Below are 16,353 nucleotides of genomic sequence, written 5' to 3'. Positions count from 1 at the left end.
GTTGACATTTACAATATTTTATTCCAATGAAAAGAATAAAATGTTCTTAAAAAACCAATTATCTAAAAATTTATAATTCACAAATTGTATTTATTAATTTATTGAAGTTGACTTTTTTTTTAATTGAAATAAAATTACAAGTCTCAATAACTAGACCAGTGTCAATAACTGGGTCTTTTACCTTAAGTGACTATTGCTGAAAAAATATCAAAACCAATTTACGATAAAGACATATCCGTTATAAAATTTTTCTTGGTCTCTTCATTGTATAAATTAATTTTTGACTTATAATCACATTGTCATGTACAAAACAAAATAAATAAATAAACAAATTTTGTTCATCGTGAAATTCGAATCTATTAATAACTACTTCGAAAACTTATCGTCATAAATTAACTATTGCTGAAAAGCATATGAAACATTGAAAAGGCACAAATTCAGTTTAAAACTGTTTCAATAATACTAAACTTAATTTAAATAACTCATTTTATTACATAAATACGCCGGAGACAAAATTTTCCTTATTCTCTTAATTATATAGATTATCCTGAAAGTTTTACTTTTGCTTTAAGATAATCAGTAATTAATTAAAAAAATTCATTCGAGGATCAAGAAAATAAAACTCGAAGAAAAAGATATAAAGTTCATCATTAAAGAATTTTGTCATTTCGAGTAAGAACTTTACTATTTACAATTCAGATAACCTAATAATTCACTAAACGTTTTTGAGAGAGAAAGTTATCGAAATTTGAAATTTAAACTCTGACCAAATGCAGAAAATTTATAATAAATTTTTTATGTAGAAAATTTAATTTTCTACAAAAAAATTTTGATCAATGTAATTCTAATAGTTTACTTACAATTTTAATATTAATTCTTTTCGTATAACTTTTCCGCAAGGTGCGGTAAATATTATTTACATGTATCCATGGTAAAAAATTGAAATCAAAATTACCGGTGAAATGTTAAAAAATACAAAAAAAATTGATAAGATATTTTTTTGATAGAAAATTCAATTCTCTCCAAAAAAGGTCCTCATCAATTTTCTCAAATTTCTACTAGTTTGCGGTAAAGAACTTCTCTTTGTAAAGAAAAAGAGTTTCGATAAAAAGTTCTTGAATCAAAACACGTGATTCTCTCAAAAATAATTTTTCTTAAGTCAATTATTTTTTTTTCCTAATCCAACTATCAACTCCGAATAATAAATAGTTAGTTAATCGATAATAATTAATTTAAAAAATCTCAAATAAATTAATTAAATTTTTTTTTTGAAAGAGATAAACTTGTAACTAATAATTACCAAACATAAATACCGTATCCCAACCAGTTAGAGCTAAAACTAAAAACATGAATTCAGCAGATAGATAATGATTAATATAATTATTTTCGCATGATTAAATCCAAATACACTTATCCAGACTCTACACACTGACATAAACATGTAAAAGTGTAAAAGTCATACACTGACCCGGAGTAGTAGAGCAAAGCTGGGGAATTTCGCTCTAATTGATTTCGCTATCGCCTCTGGTATGGGTATTTTGAGATAGCAGCTAATACACGCCACATTTATATTAATTAAACAGCCGAAGTCAAGTCGATTCGCGTCCACGTGGCAGTTCATTTAAATAAATAATCAATCGCTTAATTTTAATTTATTCGACTTTATTTTATTTGACTTATTAACTGTTTTTGAAAACATAAAATATAAATATTAAAATAAATGTCGTAAAAAATTTCGGAATTATTGAATATGTCAAAATTGTGTGAACAATCTGTAAACTGGTGTTATTTAAGCTGTAATTTAACAACAGCACATTAGATACATTCAAATCCCATAAATATCCATCAGCGGGATGAATGCTAATGCTTAGACTCATTAAAATTAATCTCTGCTCGTAAACGTCGTACCGCCTGATGCCCTAAGGCCACTTCTTCTCGCATAGTATTTATTTATTTCTTACATACATGTACATGTTTAACACGATATCTGTTGTTACGCAGAGCTTAGTTTTTTCAAAATACTTACACTTGTACACTACAAGCCAATAGACCAATTTAAGTTCCCACTATAAGTACTATACGGCAATTTAAATACATGCTTGTCCTATTTAATATTTAGCAAAGTGCCAAATGTTAATTTATAAATATATGCTTTTTTTTGGGACATTAAAAATAGTTTATGGTTTCGAATATTTTTTTTATTTTAAATTAATGGTGACTGTATTTGGAGTGACGATAAAATTTACTTGAGCGGAGAGAAATTTTTTTTATTAGTTAATTCAGCTAGACGATATGGGAGGTCAAAAATTAAAATTGCGATTGATTTATAGCCGAAGAAATTTGACGATTTTTTTTGCACGCCTCTAGCGTGAGTGTTAAATTTCTGAACGATACGTGATTTTGATTGGATGCTGATAGTTTATTTTATTACGATTATAAACTGATTTTTTGACTGTCAATTTTATAGAAATATTTGCAAGCTTGATAACTTAAGATTCATAGTTACAATTTATTAAATTATTTTTTTATTAGGTTCGTAATATTCAAAAGGAGAATTGTAATAAAAATTACGGTCTAAATTATCTGCGTACAATTGTAATTAATGAAAAAAAAATTTTTTTTTAATATTCAGAATTTGCAGAATCGTTAAAATGAATACAACAGTAAAATTTTATAAAATAAATGAAAAAATGTGTAATTTTTGGCCTAAAATCACAATTAGATATGAAAATTAAAACTTATTTAAAATGAGCTTTCAGGTGCATTCTGCAGAAATTTGATTTCATTACGTTCAAAAGTTATTTTAAAAAGAACTATTAAAATTCTGATGGTTTCAATTTTGAATATTGCTATAATTTTTTAATTATCTGATCGATTTGGCTCATCTTTGAATTTGACCTGGAAAATCGTTCAAAGAATAAGTATGATAAACTTCATTAAAATCCGTAGTAAATTATGAATATTATCATCGCAAAAATTCGCGTTGTATCGTATAAATACAAACAAATATACACTTTTGAATCGTATGTATTTTTTAACCTAATTCGACAAATTAAGTTGATAAATAGCAACATTTTTTAAAATTTTGTCATGAGAACTAAAGTACACGAAAAAAAAATTGCAGGAAAAATTACAATTGTCACATGGTAATCCAGGAACAGACTTTCAATACGGTTACTTTGATAATTTTACATTTAAAAATTTACGACGTTACATCTTGACAATGCCTAAAAAAGTAGCAAATATCTGAAGCTTTACAGTGTCACATCGTAAAATTAAAAATCTAAAATTATCAAAATAAAGATTTTGAAAGTCTGGTCTTGCTAAGAAAAAAATTTTTTTTGAAAAAAATGAGCAATGTTGTAAAAAGAAATTAATTTGTTGAAATTTTAAATAATTTTATTTCTTAGCTAAAGAAATTAAAATTTTTCTCAAAGTAATTTTTTTGATGAAAAAAGTTTTCTAGATTTGGGAAAAAATAATTTTGGAAGAAAATTAGCAAGTTGTCGATCTAAATTTTTTTTTTCTGAATCAAAAAAATTGTGAGAAAAATTTTTATCTCTTCTAATTTTTACCAAATTAATGTCTTGTCATAACAAGGCCCATTTTTTCCAAACGAAATTTTTTCTTTCAGTGTGGATTACGACACAGAAAGAAAAATTTACTCAAATCAAGTAAATAATTTTAAAGAACTTAATCTTCTTGATTTTAGGAGAAAAATTTTTAAACTAAGAATTTTTTATTGGTTTCAGTGAATTTTACTGGATTCAAGAATTTTTTTGTCTTGATTCAAGACAATAAATCTCTTTAAAATTATATTCTTGGTTCAAGAATTTTTCTCTTAATTCAAGTTAATTTTTTTTCATTGTATGTTACAAGTTTAATTTTTTGCTACAATTTTTTTCCATGTAATAGTTAAATTTCTATCAAATTCTTTAAAAACCCATTTTTTCAAATAAAACCTATTTTCATGGTAATGTTTGTTGTTATAATTTACAATGAAGCCATTACACGATGGAGTATGGAAATATTATGTAATAATCACAATTTTTAGATTCTCTAACTTTTAGAATCTACATTAGTTATTACGTATTTAATATTGACTGATTATTCATAAAAAAGCAAAGTGAAAATTCTCAACAAATTTATGGAATGTGTAGCATTTATATAAACAATTTGATAGCTAATAAATAATCTACGATTTCTTAAAGTATTTATTAATTATATAAACTAACGGCTTGAATAATTCCAGACTGTAGTATGTTATGTGAAACTTAATGTTTCTTTTAATTATTTGCAGGGACAACTGTTTTTAAAATTTGTTCCAATATAAATGATCTAAATTCTAAGAAAAGGGACAACGCTTCCTTGTTAAAACGGTTGACCCTGAAGGCCATCCCTGCAACTTCCCGCTAATTCCATACCTAGGCGCTTAAAATTGCACTTATGACGTTTTCGAGCTCTTCGAGCTCAAAAATACAATTTATGTGTTATTTTAAGCTTCGCGAGCTCAAAGAGATAGCTTTGCTATGCTTTTGAGCTCTTCGAGCTCAAAAGTCTTATCAAAATTCGATGAAACACGATTTTTCTAGTTTTCAAACTGCTGTAACTTTTTAATAAATTAACCGATTTTTACGCGGTAGGCGGCGATCGATGTGGTTTTTTGAGCTCTATAAATGATTCTGAACAAAAAAATTGATCTCATGAAAAATTTCGGAGTTATTACAAAAAAACACTTTTTTCGATTTTTTTCGACAACGATATCTCACGAACGCATCAACCGATTCTGACGCTCTATGTGGCGATCGATGCAGGATTTCAAGGTTAAGAGCTGATTAGTTTTTGAAGTTGATCGGTTCAGCCAATTCGGAGATATTTAAAAAAAAATGAAAAAAAAAAAATAACTTTTTTTGTCACTTTTTTTGCAATTTATCGAAATCTACTGGTTCGAATCGGTTCCAACTTACAGGAAATCTAAGTTTGGCGAAGCCTTTTCAAATGACATCAACCGCGATGAAATCGGTCAAGCCGTTCAAAAGTTACGAGAGGTTTACACACACACACACACACACACACACACACACACACACACACACACACACACACACACACACACACACACACACACACACACACACACACACACACACACACACACACACACATATATATATATATATATATATATATATATATTAGGGTGTGCCAAAAAAAGACGATATTTTTTTTTTTCACTCTTAGCCCAAAATATGATAGGATATGTCTAAACAAAAATTCTGTCAAAAGGCCAGCTCTTAATTTCAATTTTAAGAGCTCCTTCATCGAACTTCAAGTTTTGCCATATAAATAACATGGAAAGTACGGTTTTAAACAGTATTTTACCCTGCAAGCTGTGAAGAAAATTTTTTTTGATAAAATGAATGATTGGACCTTTTTAAGCATTAAATTTCTGAGAAAAAATTTCATTGAGTCATAAATCAATCGTCATTATTTAAGTTTTTACGGATCTTTGAAATTTGAATTTTTTGAAAATTTTACGTTTTTTGCATTTAACAGCCAAACTATTGGAGATAGAAAAAAAAATTAAATGGCAATTTTGTAGCTCGTTTGATGCTCTATAACAAAGTTCTTAACAATTTTTTTGTATAATCAATAACAAAAAAGCTACAGACCTACAAAGTTTTGTTTTTATTATTTTTCACTTTTTTCAATTGAACTATCGATGATATAGAACAAAAAATTTAGTATAAATTTTTTAGTATATCAAATTTGCAACAAAATTGTATAGGTGAGATCTTCACTTGAGTTATTTGCCAATCTTTGTACAATTTTTCAATTTTTACGATTGTATTATGTGAGTTGTTTGCAGGCAATGAAAACTTATTCCACACCTTACTAACCTCAAAAAGAACAAGTTTAGCACTTTCGCGGATAATTCGTTTTTCTGTTCTATGTTTGTAGAAAAACAAACATAAAACGTCACGATTCATCGGTAATTTTAAATTATTTAAATTTTTCGATTCGAAGCCAACTAAGTTGATGTATTTTCATTGATTAGTTTTACTAGACATTGTTTTTTTTTCCAAAAAGTATAATTATTGTTATTACATAAATAACTCTTAAAAAACCAACCTCAATTGAAGACTAATTAAAACGAAAGACAATAGAATTCACTAATTGGCGTTCTCCCGGGGAAAATTTATCAATTAAGCGGTAAAACAATAAATGCTTAGAGGGCGTTGAATGCGAATTCCTTAGGATAATTTGAATTTAAATTTGAATATTGGCAGCAATAACAACTTCATTTTTATAGAAAACACATAGTTCAATGCAAATATTAATATTTATAGAAACATAAACATAAAATATTGAGAATTTATTTTTGTGTAATAATTTTTCTGGGTTAAATTGCGATTAATTGATATTGAAAAGGAAACATATTTCTTTAGAGTCTAAATATATAATCAAAACTATAAAAACTTTTTATCTGTTTTATTTGCAAAGTAATTATAAATTTATTATCATCATTATTTAATCTAATCGTGTATATTTCATCATAAACCATAATTATAATAATCTAGTCATAGTAAACAACTTGAAGGAGGGTTCTATTTCACAAATTCTTGTTGTAGTTCTTCTGATTCTTACTGGATTTTAGTAAACAATTTTTGATCTAGGAACTGCAGACAGTATATAAAGTTTACCAAGCATAAATTTGTAAAAAATTGAATGTACTTTATATTTCTTATTAATTTTTTATATATATTATTGATATACTACATGATATAGATGAAAAATCATAAAAATAGAATTTGTTGAGCCTGTAACTTTTAACCATCAATAATACGAAAAATCTCACCTATAAAATTTTGTTGCAAATTTGATATACTAAAAAATTATACTAAATTTTTGTTCTATATCATCGATAGTTCAATTGAAAAGTGAAAAATAATAAAAACAAAACTTTGTAGGTCTGTAGCTTTTTGTTATTGATTATACAAAAAATTGTTAAGAACTTTGTTATAGAGCATCAAACGAACTACAAAATTGCCATTTAATTTTTTTTCTATCTCCAATAGTTTGGCTGTTAAATGCAAAAAACGTAAAATTTTCAAAAAATTCAAATTTCAAAGATCCGTAAAAACTTAAATAATGACGATTGATTTATGACTCAAAGAAATTTTTTCTCAGAAATTTAATGCTTAAAAAGGTCCAATCATTCATTTTATCAAAAAAAATTTTCTTCACAGCTTGCAGGGTAAAATACTGTTTAAAACCGTACTTTCCATGTTATTTATATGGGAAAACTTAAAGTTCGATGAAGGAGCTCTTAAAATTGAAATTAAGAGCTGGCCTTTTGACAGAATTTTTGTTTAGACATATCCTATCATATTTTGGGCTAAGAGTGAAAAAAAAAAATATCGTCTTTTTTTGGCACACCCTAATATATATATATATATATATATATATATATATATATATATATATATATATATATATATATATATATATATATATATACACAGACATACAGACACCGTCGTGGGAATAGTCAGGGAAGCTTCCTAGGACCTCGAAACGTCGAGATTCGATGAAAACTCGATTTTCGAAAACTCATACAGGAAGCCTTGGTCAACCCAATGATTACCCGAGCTTGGACTAGAACTGGGTCCCCCAACCATGGCCATTCAATGGTGATCCAGACTTGGGCCAGGACTGAGCAACCTAGCTTTGGCCGACTCAATGATTACCCGAGCGTTAGCCAAGACTGGGATGCCTAGCCTTGGCCGTTGAATGGCAACGCAGACTAGAGCCAGAATTGGGTAACCTAACCTGCTAAAATTGCTAAAATTGAAAATTTATTATTTAAACAAAACAATTGTATATCGTCAAAATTGGTACGATCTTAAAAAAAAATTAAAATATTATAATATGATATTAAAAATATACAGAACGATTTAAAAAGTCTAAAGTTAATGTAAGAACTTGACTTTTGCTTTTTTTTTAAATTAATAAACATTTGTAAAAAATAGATAATTTTCATCAAAACACAATATTAAATAACATAAATTATATAAATAATAAACCGGCACACTCCGTCACGACATAGATTTAGCTTATATGAATGGTGAGATGTGCGTTAACTTATCGGTCGTACGTCGTAGGGGTTAGTGGTCGGTCTGGCAAGCGCGCCGCTCGAGTTCGAATCTCGGTTATCGTAAATGCAATTTTCACTTTATTTCTATAATTAGCGAAAGTTAGGTCTAAATTAAGGGTTAAGTCGTCTAAATTTGCGCTAGCTCTACATCAAAATTAAAATAAATCAATGACAATTAAAAATTTCCTTTTTTATAATTTCAACTAACAACTATTCATTTTATACAAAATAATTTAACCGTTTCGTAGAATTTTACTATTTTATTTCAGTGAATTCAATTTATTCGAAATTGGGTTCTTAATACTAATTTGGTTTCACATTAAACAATTAAATTCTAAATATATTTTGTAATCTACTTCTTTTAGTAAATTCTATAGTGGTGAATAAGCCTGGGCTTGCTTTGGCTTAAAAACTTGGGCCAGTCTTGGTTAACAATCTTGGGGCAGTCTTGGTTATCATGCTTGGGCCAGTCTTGGCAACCAAGCTTGGCACCCTGTTATCACTCCAGACTTCTACCAAGGCTGGGCCAAAGCGGGTTTACAAGCATGGGCCAGAGATAGACAGCATTGCGCCAAGCGTGGCCCATATCTGGCCCCGTCGTATTGTCCTGTATGGGAAACGGGGTAAAACCAATAACTTCCTGATTTTTGAAAATTTTTAATTTTCTTAGCGGGAAGTTAAAAATCCTCAATTAAACATACATATTTTTTTGGTTAAAAATATTTTAATTAATAGTGATCATAAGTGTCTTCTAACTGATTAATTTATAACAAAAATACTAAATTCGTAGAATTCAATATGATAAAAAGTTGATTATTTTTGTTTACCAAATATCAATATCTCTGTTTATATTTTATATTTAATAATGATGTAATTGTTAAAATAAATAACGTTAATATTTAAATTGATAAAAATTATCTATCAGCATTCGGCTTCTATGCATGTACGCATATATTATGTTATAAATCAATATTTTTAATTTTTCGGATTAGAATAAGTAATTACCCGTCATCGAAGATGTGAAAGTTTCTAAAGTATAAATAATATGTTTATTATTTTTTTAATAATAATGACAATGCATAAAATGGTAGTTTAAATTTGCCAAATAATGAAAATTTCGTTTTAATGTCAAAAATGTCTAAAAGTAAATTTACCATGAAATTTATTACCTTTCATTATAAAAGTTCCCGTCAAATTCAAAACGTGACAATATCTCGATCTCTATAAAAATTTACGACCGATATTATGTTTAATACAAATAAAAAAAATAAATAAATTGACAAATGGAGAAAAAGTAAAAGTTAATTCTGTGAAAAAATATAACATTAGTATTGCCGACACAGTAGGTCCTAAATCCCTCGGGAGATTGCCGAGTCATGCGTTTTAAATTTGATTTGCATCAAATCGAATTTCAAATCTAACTTATAATGTTATATGTTTTACTATTTTGGTATTTATTTTTATATCCGTTTCAGCGTAACTAATTGATTAATTTTTCGATGTACAAGTATAACATTCAAAACTTAATTTACTTTTATGAAAAAAAAATTTTTATTACAAAATTATTATAAAATTTTATATTAAAAAGAGATCTTTTTTATTATTTTTTATTATTTTTTCAATTAAATAAGCCGCAAAATGAATCATAAAAATTCTGAATAATAAATTTTTAAATTAATTTTAAAGCTTTCAATGGTAACAAAAAATATATAATTAGTAAAAATCATTAATAAAATGTGTATTCATAAATCTAGTGATTTTTATTTCGTATTGTGAGGATAAAAATAAACAAAAAAAATTTTTCTTTTTTAAAAAATGTCAAATTTTTGATAAAATTTTTTTCTATCGGAAAATTGACTTTAAAAAAATTTTTTTTTTTTAATTATTACATTTTTAATGAGCTTTTTAGATTTCTTCAATTACCAATTAAAAAAAAAAAAAAAATCAATGTATAAAAATTGATGTTAAAAATAACCATGAGCCGTAGTTATAAAAACTTAAAAACAATTATCAAAAGAGCGCTATAAATATCTCAATAAAAGATTAAAAGGTTAATAATATAAAATTGAGTATAGAGTATATCGTATTCCGTAAATCTGGGATTTAAAATATCAAAACATATAATAATAATATTTAAGTAAATTTAAAATGTTATCACGGAGTCACAGTGTCTGAAGAACACATCTGGTGTGGCTTGTTGTCTTGTCGGCACGTCTTTATCCAAAAGAGGTTTAAAAAACGTCTAAAACAGCAACAAAATAAAAATAACAACAGCTAAAGCGAGCGAGGGAGGGCAAATTTTTTAGCAGACGCGTAATGAGTCGGATCCTTTGACGATAAAATTGAAATAAGACATCCATCAGCCAGAATTGGATGAAAGTAAGTATAAGGGGAGATTAAAATTTAAATATTATTTTTTATTCTTTTTCTTAATCAACAAATTTGTTTTATCTAACGCTTATTGCTTCTTGCGTTTTACTTTAGATATATTTATAGTTATTTTATTATGTTTATATATTATATTTTATACATTTATACATCTACACATTGATACGTTGCACTGAGTGGAGGAGCGAGTTATCTTTACCGAAGCTTTTAAAAAAGCATTTATAAATTTTTATAACCGTGAATATGTCGTGATCGCGTGTCACGAGTGCATTTCACCCAAAACCAGACATATATCTTTTTGGACATCCAATTTGCTAACATATCACGCTCAAGGTGTTGGATTTTTATTTCCTTCGGCTTGTAAAATAGTCAAAAATATTGGAAATTTATTTTTTATTTATGAATTATTTATTTATTTTTTAACGTGTTAAAGAGCCTACAGTCATTTATAGATAATAGAGTTGTCGTTTATGGATTTTATACCGAGCATTATCGTTACTTTAACATTATGATATGTTAACGAGCTGAGAAAATTTTTCCTTTTATTAAAAACCACTTCGACATTATTTTTATTAGCTGATAGTCCGACTAGTAATGCACTTTGATTGTTTTTTTATTTAAATTTTCTCTATAATTTACTACTTTTCTGTATAATAATCCATTTTTTCTCACAACAATCATTCAAATTTTCTCTAGAAAATTCTCAAAATTTAGTACATGTTTTCATTGATTTCTCCCTTTGGTATTTTTTTAATTTGGAATAATTTATTGTTTGAAAAAATCAAAAACTTCTACTATCAACTTTTTTACTCTTTCAACAGACAATTATTAAAATAACTAAAAAATCCAAAGATAAACGGGTTAAATTTTAAAAAATATCTTAAATCACATGTTTGGTACATAAAAATTCTTTCGAATTTTTTTTATTAAAAAAAGATCATTCGGAAGCCCAATTGGTAAAAAATTTCTCAAAATTACTAAAAACTTGCAGAATCGTCAAAATGAATGCAATATTAAAATTTTATTAAATACTTGGAAAAATATGCAGTTTTTAATCTAAAAAAAAGTACACGTGGAAATAGAAGATTATTTATCGAGCTTTCAGATCACTTTTACAAAAATTTGATGTCACCGCGTTCTAAAGATATTTCAATAAGAACTAGTACAGGTTTAATAGTTTTCATTTTTTTTTAATTTTTAAATTCAAAAAATTTCAATTTTCTTCCAATAATGCAAATTTTTTTCATAAATAACCGTTTTTTTGCAATAATAATATCACAAAGTTATAAACTTTTATATAAAAGTTTTATAAACTTTTCATATCAAAACATTCAACTACATTATTTTCATATTTATTTTATATTTATTACTACACAGAAAAAAAATTAACTTGAATAAAGTGAAAAATTCTTGAACCAAGTAAAACTTATTTAAGCCAAGAAAAATTTCTTGGTTTAAGAATTTTTCTACTCAAATCAAGAAGATTAAGTTCTTTAAAATTATTTACTTGATTCAAGTAAACTTTTTTTTCTGTGTAGTTCAATATGAATTTTGAATTATCAGATTTTTTATAAATTACTTCTTTTCATTGCTTTAATTTTTATTCTGTCATTATAGTAAAGCTTAAGATATATATACTCCATTTCAACTATAAAAAAACTTCATGAAGATCGATTTACTTTTTTTTCTGTCATGAATTTTTATTAGAAAATTAAAACATTTTTATAATAAATGTATTAGAAAATCATTATCAAAAAAAAAAAAAAACAATTTTGAGGATCAAAGGCATCAAATTTTTTTTTAATTTTTGCAAGTTAAATTCTTTGTTTAGTTTTCTACTATCAACTACTTTTTTTTAATTTATTTCAATGAATGACAGTACACATGCATGTAACCATGATTAATCTATTGAAAAAAAAGTCTTAAAAATTTTCAAATGCCTGTCACTTTTAGTTCCATTAATTTCCCCAAATTACCACAATAAAACCATCTTCAAGCCCCAAATCACCAACTAAAACTCCACGATCCAAACCACAAAAACCATCCCAAAAATTTCCAATCCCAACAGAATTTCCCGTGAATCACCTCCAAGATTTACAACCTGAAGCACATCCTGTTGACTACAACCCAGAACTAACTCTTCACCCCTGTCCCACCTTTGCCTCCACAACTATATAAATCCAAATACCCTCAAGATATCGTCTGTGGCCATCAAACCCGCGACCTCTCGGTAATCCGAGCCGTCTCTCAATAATCCCAAAGGAAATAAATCCACTTACCCCATTATCTGATTGTAAATTCCTCCTATCGTAATCCTCATCGCGCACTCGAATTTTCATCGGCTTTTCCCTGAAACTCGAATTTTCGAATCCTTTTTCCTTTCTAAACTCTTCACTGGAACTCACACTCCTCACCTCCTTTCTCACCACCCCCCTGCTCCCATTTACATCAATATTTCTATACTCGCGCTTAGCACCCTTGTAAAAATAGTTATTATCTTCCATTTTCATAAAATCTTTATCATCAAAACTTTTTTCCTCTTCATCATCTTCTTCTTCTTCATCATCGGCCTCATCAGCTTCCTTCCAAATATCTTCTTCCTCATTATCCTCCTCCTTATCAACCTCCTTATCCTTTTCATGGACAAAATTAACATTATTATTATTACCCGTCAGATTGTGCTTCTTTTTGTGCTCCCTATCAAATTCAAACTCCTCTTCAGAGTCATAATCCGGGATTTTCCTCCCAGTCTGTCTCCTCACCGCGTAACCCTTTCTTGGGCCAAAAGAAGACCTCCTCTTTACAAAATCTTTTCTGTGCCTTCTAGGAATCTCCAATTCCTCTACTTTGAAATTACGATTACGATTATGATTATGGTTATGATTATGATTATAATTATAATCCTCGTCGTAATAATCCGGCTCGAAATTCCTCTCGCGTACAAAAAATCTCCTACGATTCAACCTTGAACCACGATAATTCGCGAACCGCGAATGATCCCGGAACCGGCGACGTCGCGGTCTCACTTCGTAATCTTCGTAGTTGTAATCTTCTTCTAAAGACTCGTAGTCCTCTGGATAGTCGGAGTCCTCGTAGAGCTCCTCGTAGGCAAGAGTGTCCTCGTAGAGAGGAGGAGATTTTTTTCCCTCATGTTGTGAATTCGCATTGTGCCGGTGAGTGACCGAATTAAGGGAGGAGGAAGAGGGTGAGTGGTGCCGATGACGGTGACGCCGGGGAAGGACCTCGGAGTGATGATACCGGGCGTGGGTGTCGATTATCACGGAGGAGAGAAGGACTATTAAGAGTGATATTATTGGTGATAGCCGAGAATTATTCATGGCGAGTTTAACCTTATCATTTATGAGTTTTTAGTGTCTAGGTTACATCCTAGAAATTTTTTTTAATGATTTTTTCTATTGTTATAATTTTCGATTTTTTTTTTTTAAATTGAATTGCACGGAAAATTTATAAAATTGGTAATTTTTTAATTTTATATTATTCACTGCACTGATTTTTGAAACGAGGATTTATGTAGCACTTTTGTGTTAAAATTGATATGGAAGAAGACTTATACTTTTAGTGAAGACACTTGGAGTGTATTATGGATATGTGGATGTATTAACGCGGACTGAATGTCGCGGGCGACTGAATCCGCGTCGAGTCTCAAGCTCTCTGGACACCGCGAATAACATCGCGCATGCGTGGTAGAGCATCCTCCTCCCTCTTAACCAACCCTGTCATTGTCTAGTTTGGAAATTTTATTAAATAAATTTTTTAGAAAAAAATATATAAATTTTAAGTGGTTGAGTTTTTTCTAGAATTAATTCGTTGCAGAAAAAATTCAAAAAATTTGAAAAATTTCAAGCGAAATTTTTTTTAAAATAAATTTTGTTTTCTCTGTTTTCATTCTAATAAGTTAACAATTTTTTTTTTCAGTATTGTTATAATTTTTTTTAGAGTTTAAATTGATAACTGTTTAATTTTACAGTTACCTGATTTTTTTTGGGATAAAAAATCAAAAAATTAATATTTTGATACAATTTTTTTTATTTTTTTATTTTTTTTATTTCACGACAGATTCAAGATACTACTCATGAAAATTTGAAAAATATTTATTTTAAATTGATAAATTAGTTTTGAAGTTTTTAATTTTTACCAAAATTGTGGGTCGACCGAAAATCATTGATAAAATGTGTCGATATAAGTCTACTGATTTTTCACTAATTTTACGTGTAGGTAAAAACAAAATATTTGGAAAAAATAAATTTTCAAAAACATCAATTGTTTTGTCTTACACGGAAAGAGAAATATGGGAACTATTCCCATAATTTTATGGGAACAGTTCCCATATAATTATAGGAACTGTTCCCATGAATTATGGGAACTGTTCCGATAATTATAAGAAATTTTCCCAGAATTATGGGAAAATTTCCCATAATGATGGGAATGCTTCCCATAATGGTATAGGAATGGTTTCTATAATTATAGGAATGATTCCTATACAATTATAGGAACCATTCCCATAATATTATGGGAAATATTCCCATAATGATATAGTAATGGTTCCTATATCATTATGGGAACTATTCCCATAATGGTATAGGAAGAATTCCTAGAACATTATAGGAATCATTCCTATACCATTATGGAAGTCATTCTCAAAATAAAATAAAGATAAAATCTTCGTGCAGAATGAGTTCGAAATGATTCCTATAATATATACACAGAAAACAAAAATTGGGGCAGCCACATGATTTTCATGGTGTAGGCAATAATAATTAAAACAACAATAATAATTAAATAATAATAATAGTAATAATAATAATAATCTATATTATTAAGAGAATAAGGAAAATTTTGTGGCCAGTGTATTTATGTGATAAAATGGGTTTTTGTTTGGAGTTGTGCCTTTTCAAGGTTTCATATCATTCTCACCAATAGTCAATTTATTATAATAAGAATTTAGGCTACATTCGAAAATGCTCTGTGCCTAGATACATAATAAAGAAATGACCTTGTATCTGGTAAACTATTGACATTTTTGAAGATATAAGCTCATCCCGATGTTACACTCATCAAGAGCTTTCATTTGAGTACCCACATGCATTTTTGATATATTTTTCATATATACATATATATAATATATATAAATATATGAAAAATTGATGTGGGTACTCAAATGAAAGGTCTCGATGAGTGTAACATCAATATGAGCTTATATCTTTAAAAATGTCAATAGTTCACTAGATACAAGGTCATTTCTCAATTATATGTTTAGAGATAAAGCATTTTCGAATGCAACATAAATATCTATCATCATAAATTGACTATCGACGAGAATGATATGAAACCTTGAAAAGGCACAAATTCAAGTCAAATCCTTTGCAATGACACTAAATTTCACTAAAAAAATCGATTTCATCATGTGACTATCTAGGAGACAATATTGTTCTTATTCTCTTAATAATATAAATTATTATTATTTAATTATTATTGTCGTTTTAACCATTACTGCCTGCCACATGAAAATCATGTTACTGTCACATGAAAGTCAAGTATCTTCCACAGGAATGTATCATGTGGCAGCCCCAATTTTTTTTTCCGCGTAAGATTTAAACCTATATATTGTGGGAACCATTCCTATACTATTATGAGAATGGTTCCCATAAATTATGGAAATCATTCCTATAATAGTATAGGAATGATTCCTATAGCATTATGGGAACCATTCCCATAATATTATAGGAATAGTTCCTATAATATTATGGGATTAGTTCCCATAACGATATAGGAATATTTTCTATAAT

The 16,353-nt window shown here is 28.0% G+C and overlaps 1 protein-coding gene across 1 annotated transcript in view; it reads right to left on the bottom strand.

The window, feature by feature from the left end:
- LOC123270288 overlaps positions 1–14,203 on the bottom strand; it is a 95,443-nt gene extending 81,240 nt beyond the window's left edge. The window contains exon 1 of the mRNA XM_044736283.1: positions 12,826–14,203. Coding sequence (XP_044592218.1) covers positions 12,826–13,884 — 1,059 coding nt within the window. The 5' untranslated portion in view covers positions 13,885–14,203. The remainder of the gene's footprint in view (positions 1–12,825) is intronic.
- Positions 14,204–16,353: the final 2,150 nt, after the last annotated feature.

Source organism: Cotesia glomerata, linkage group LG8, assembly GCF_020080835.1.
Source record: "Cotesia glomerata isolate CgM1 linkage group LG8, MPM_Cglom_v2.3, whole genome shotgun sequence".
Classification (NCBI taxonomy): domain Eukaryota; kingdom Metazoa; phylum Arthropoda; class Insecta; order Hymenoptera; family Braconidae; genus Cotesia; species Cotesia glomerata.
Note: the sequence above shows the minus strand (reverse complement) of the source record. Positions and strands in the feature narration are given on the sequence as shown.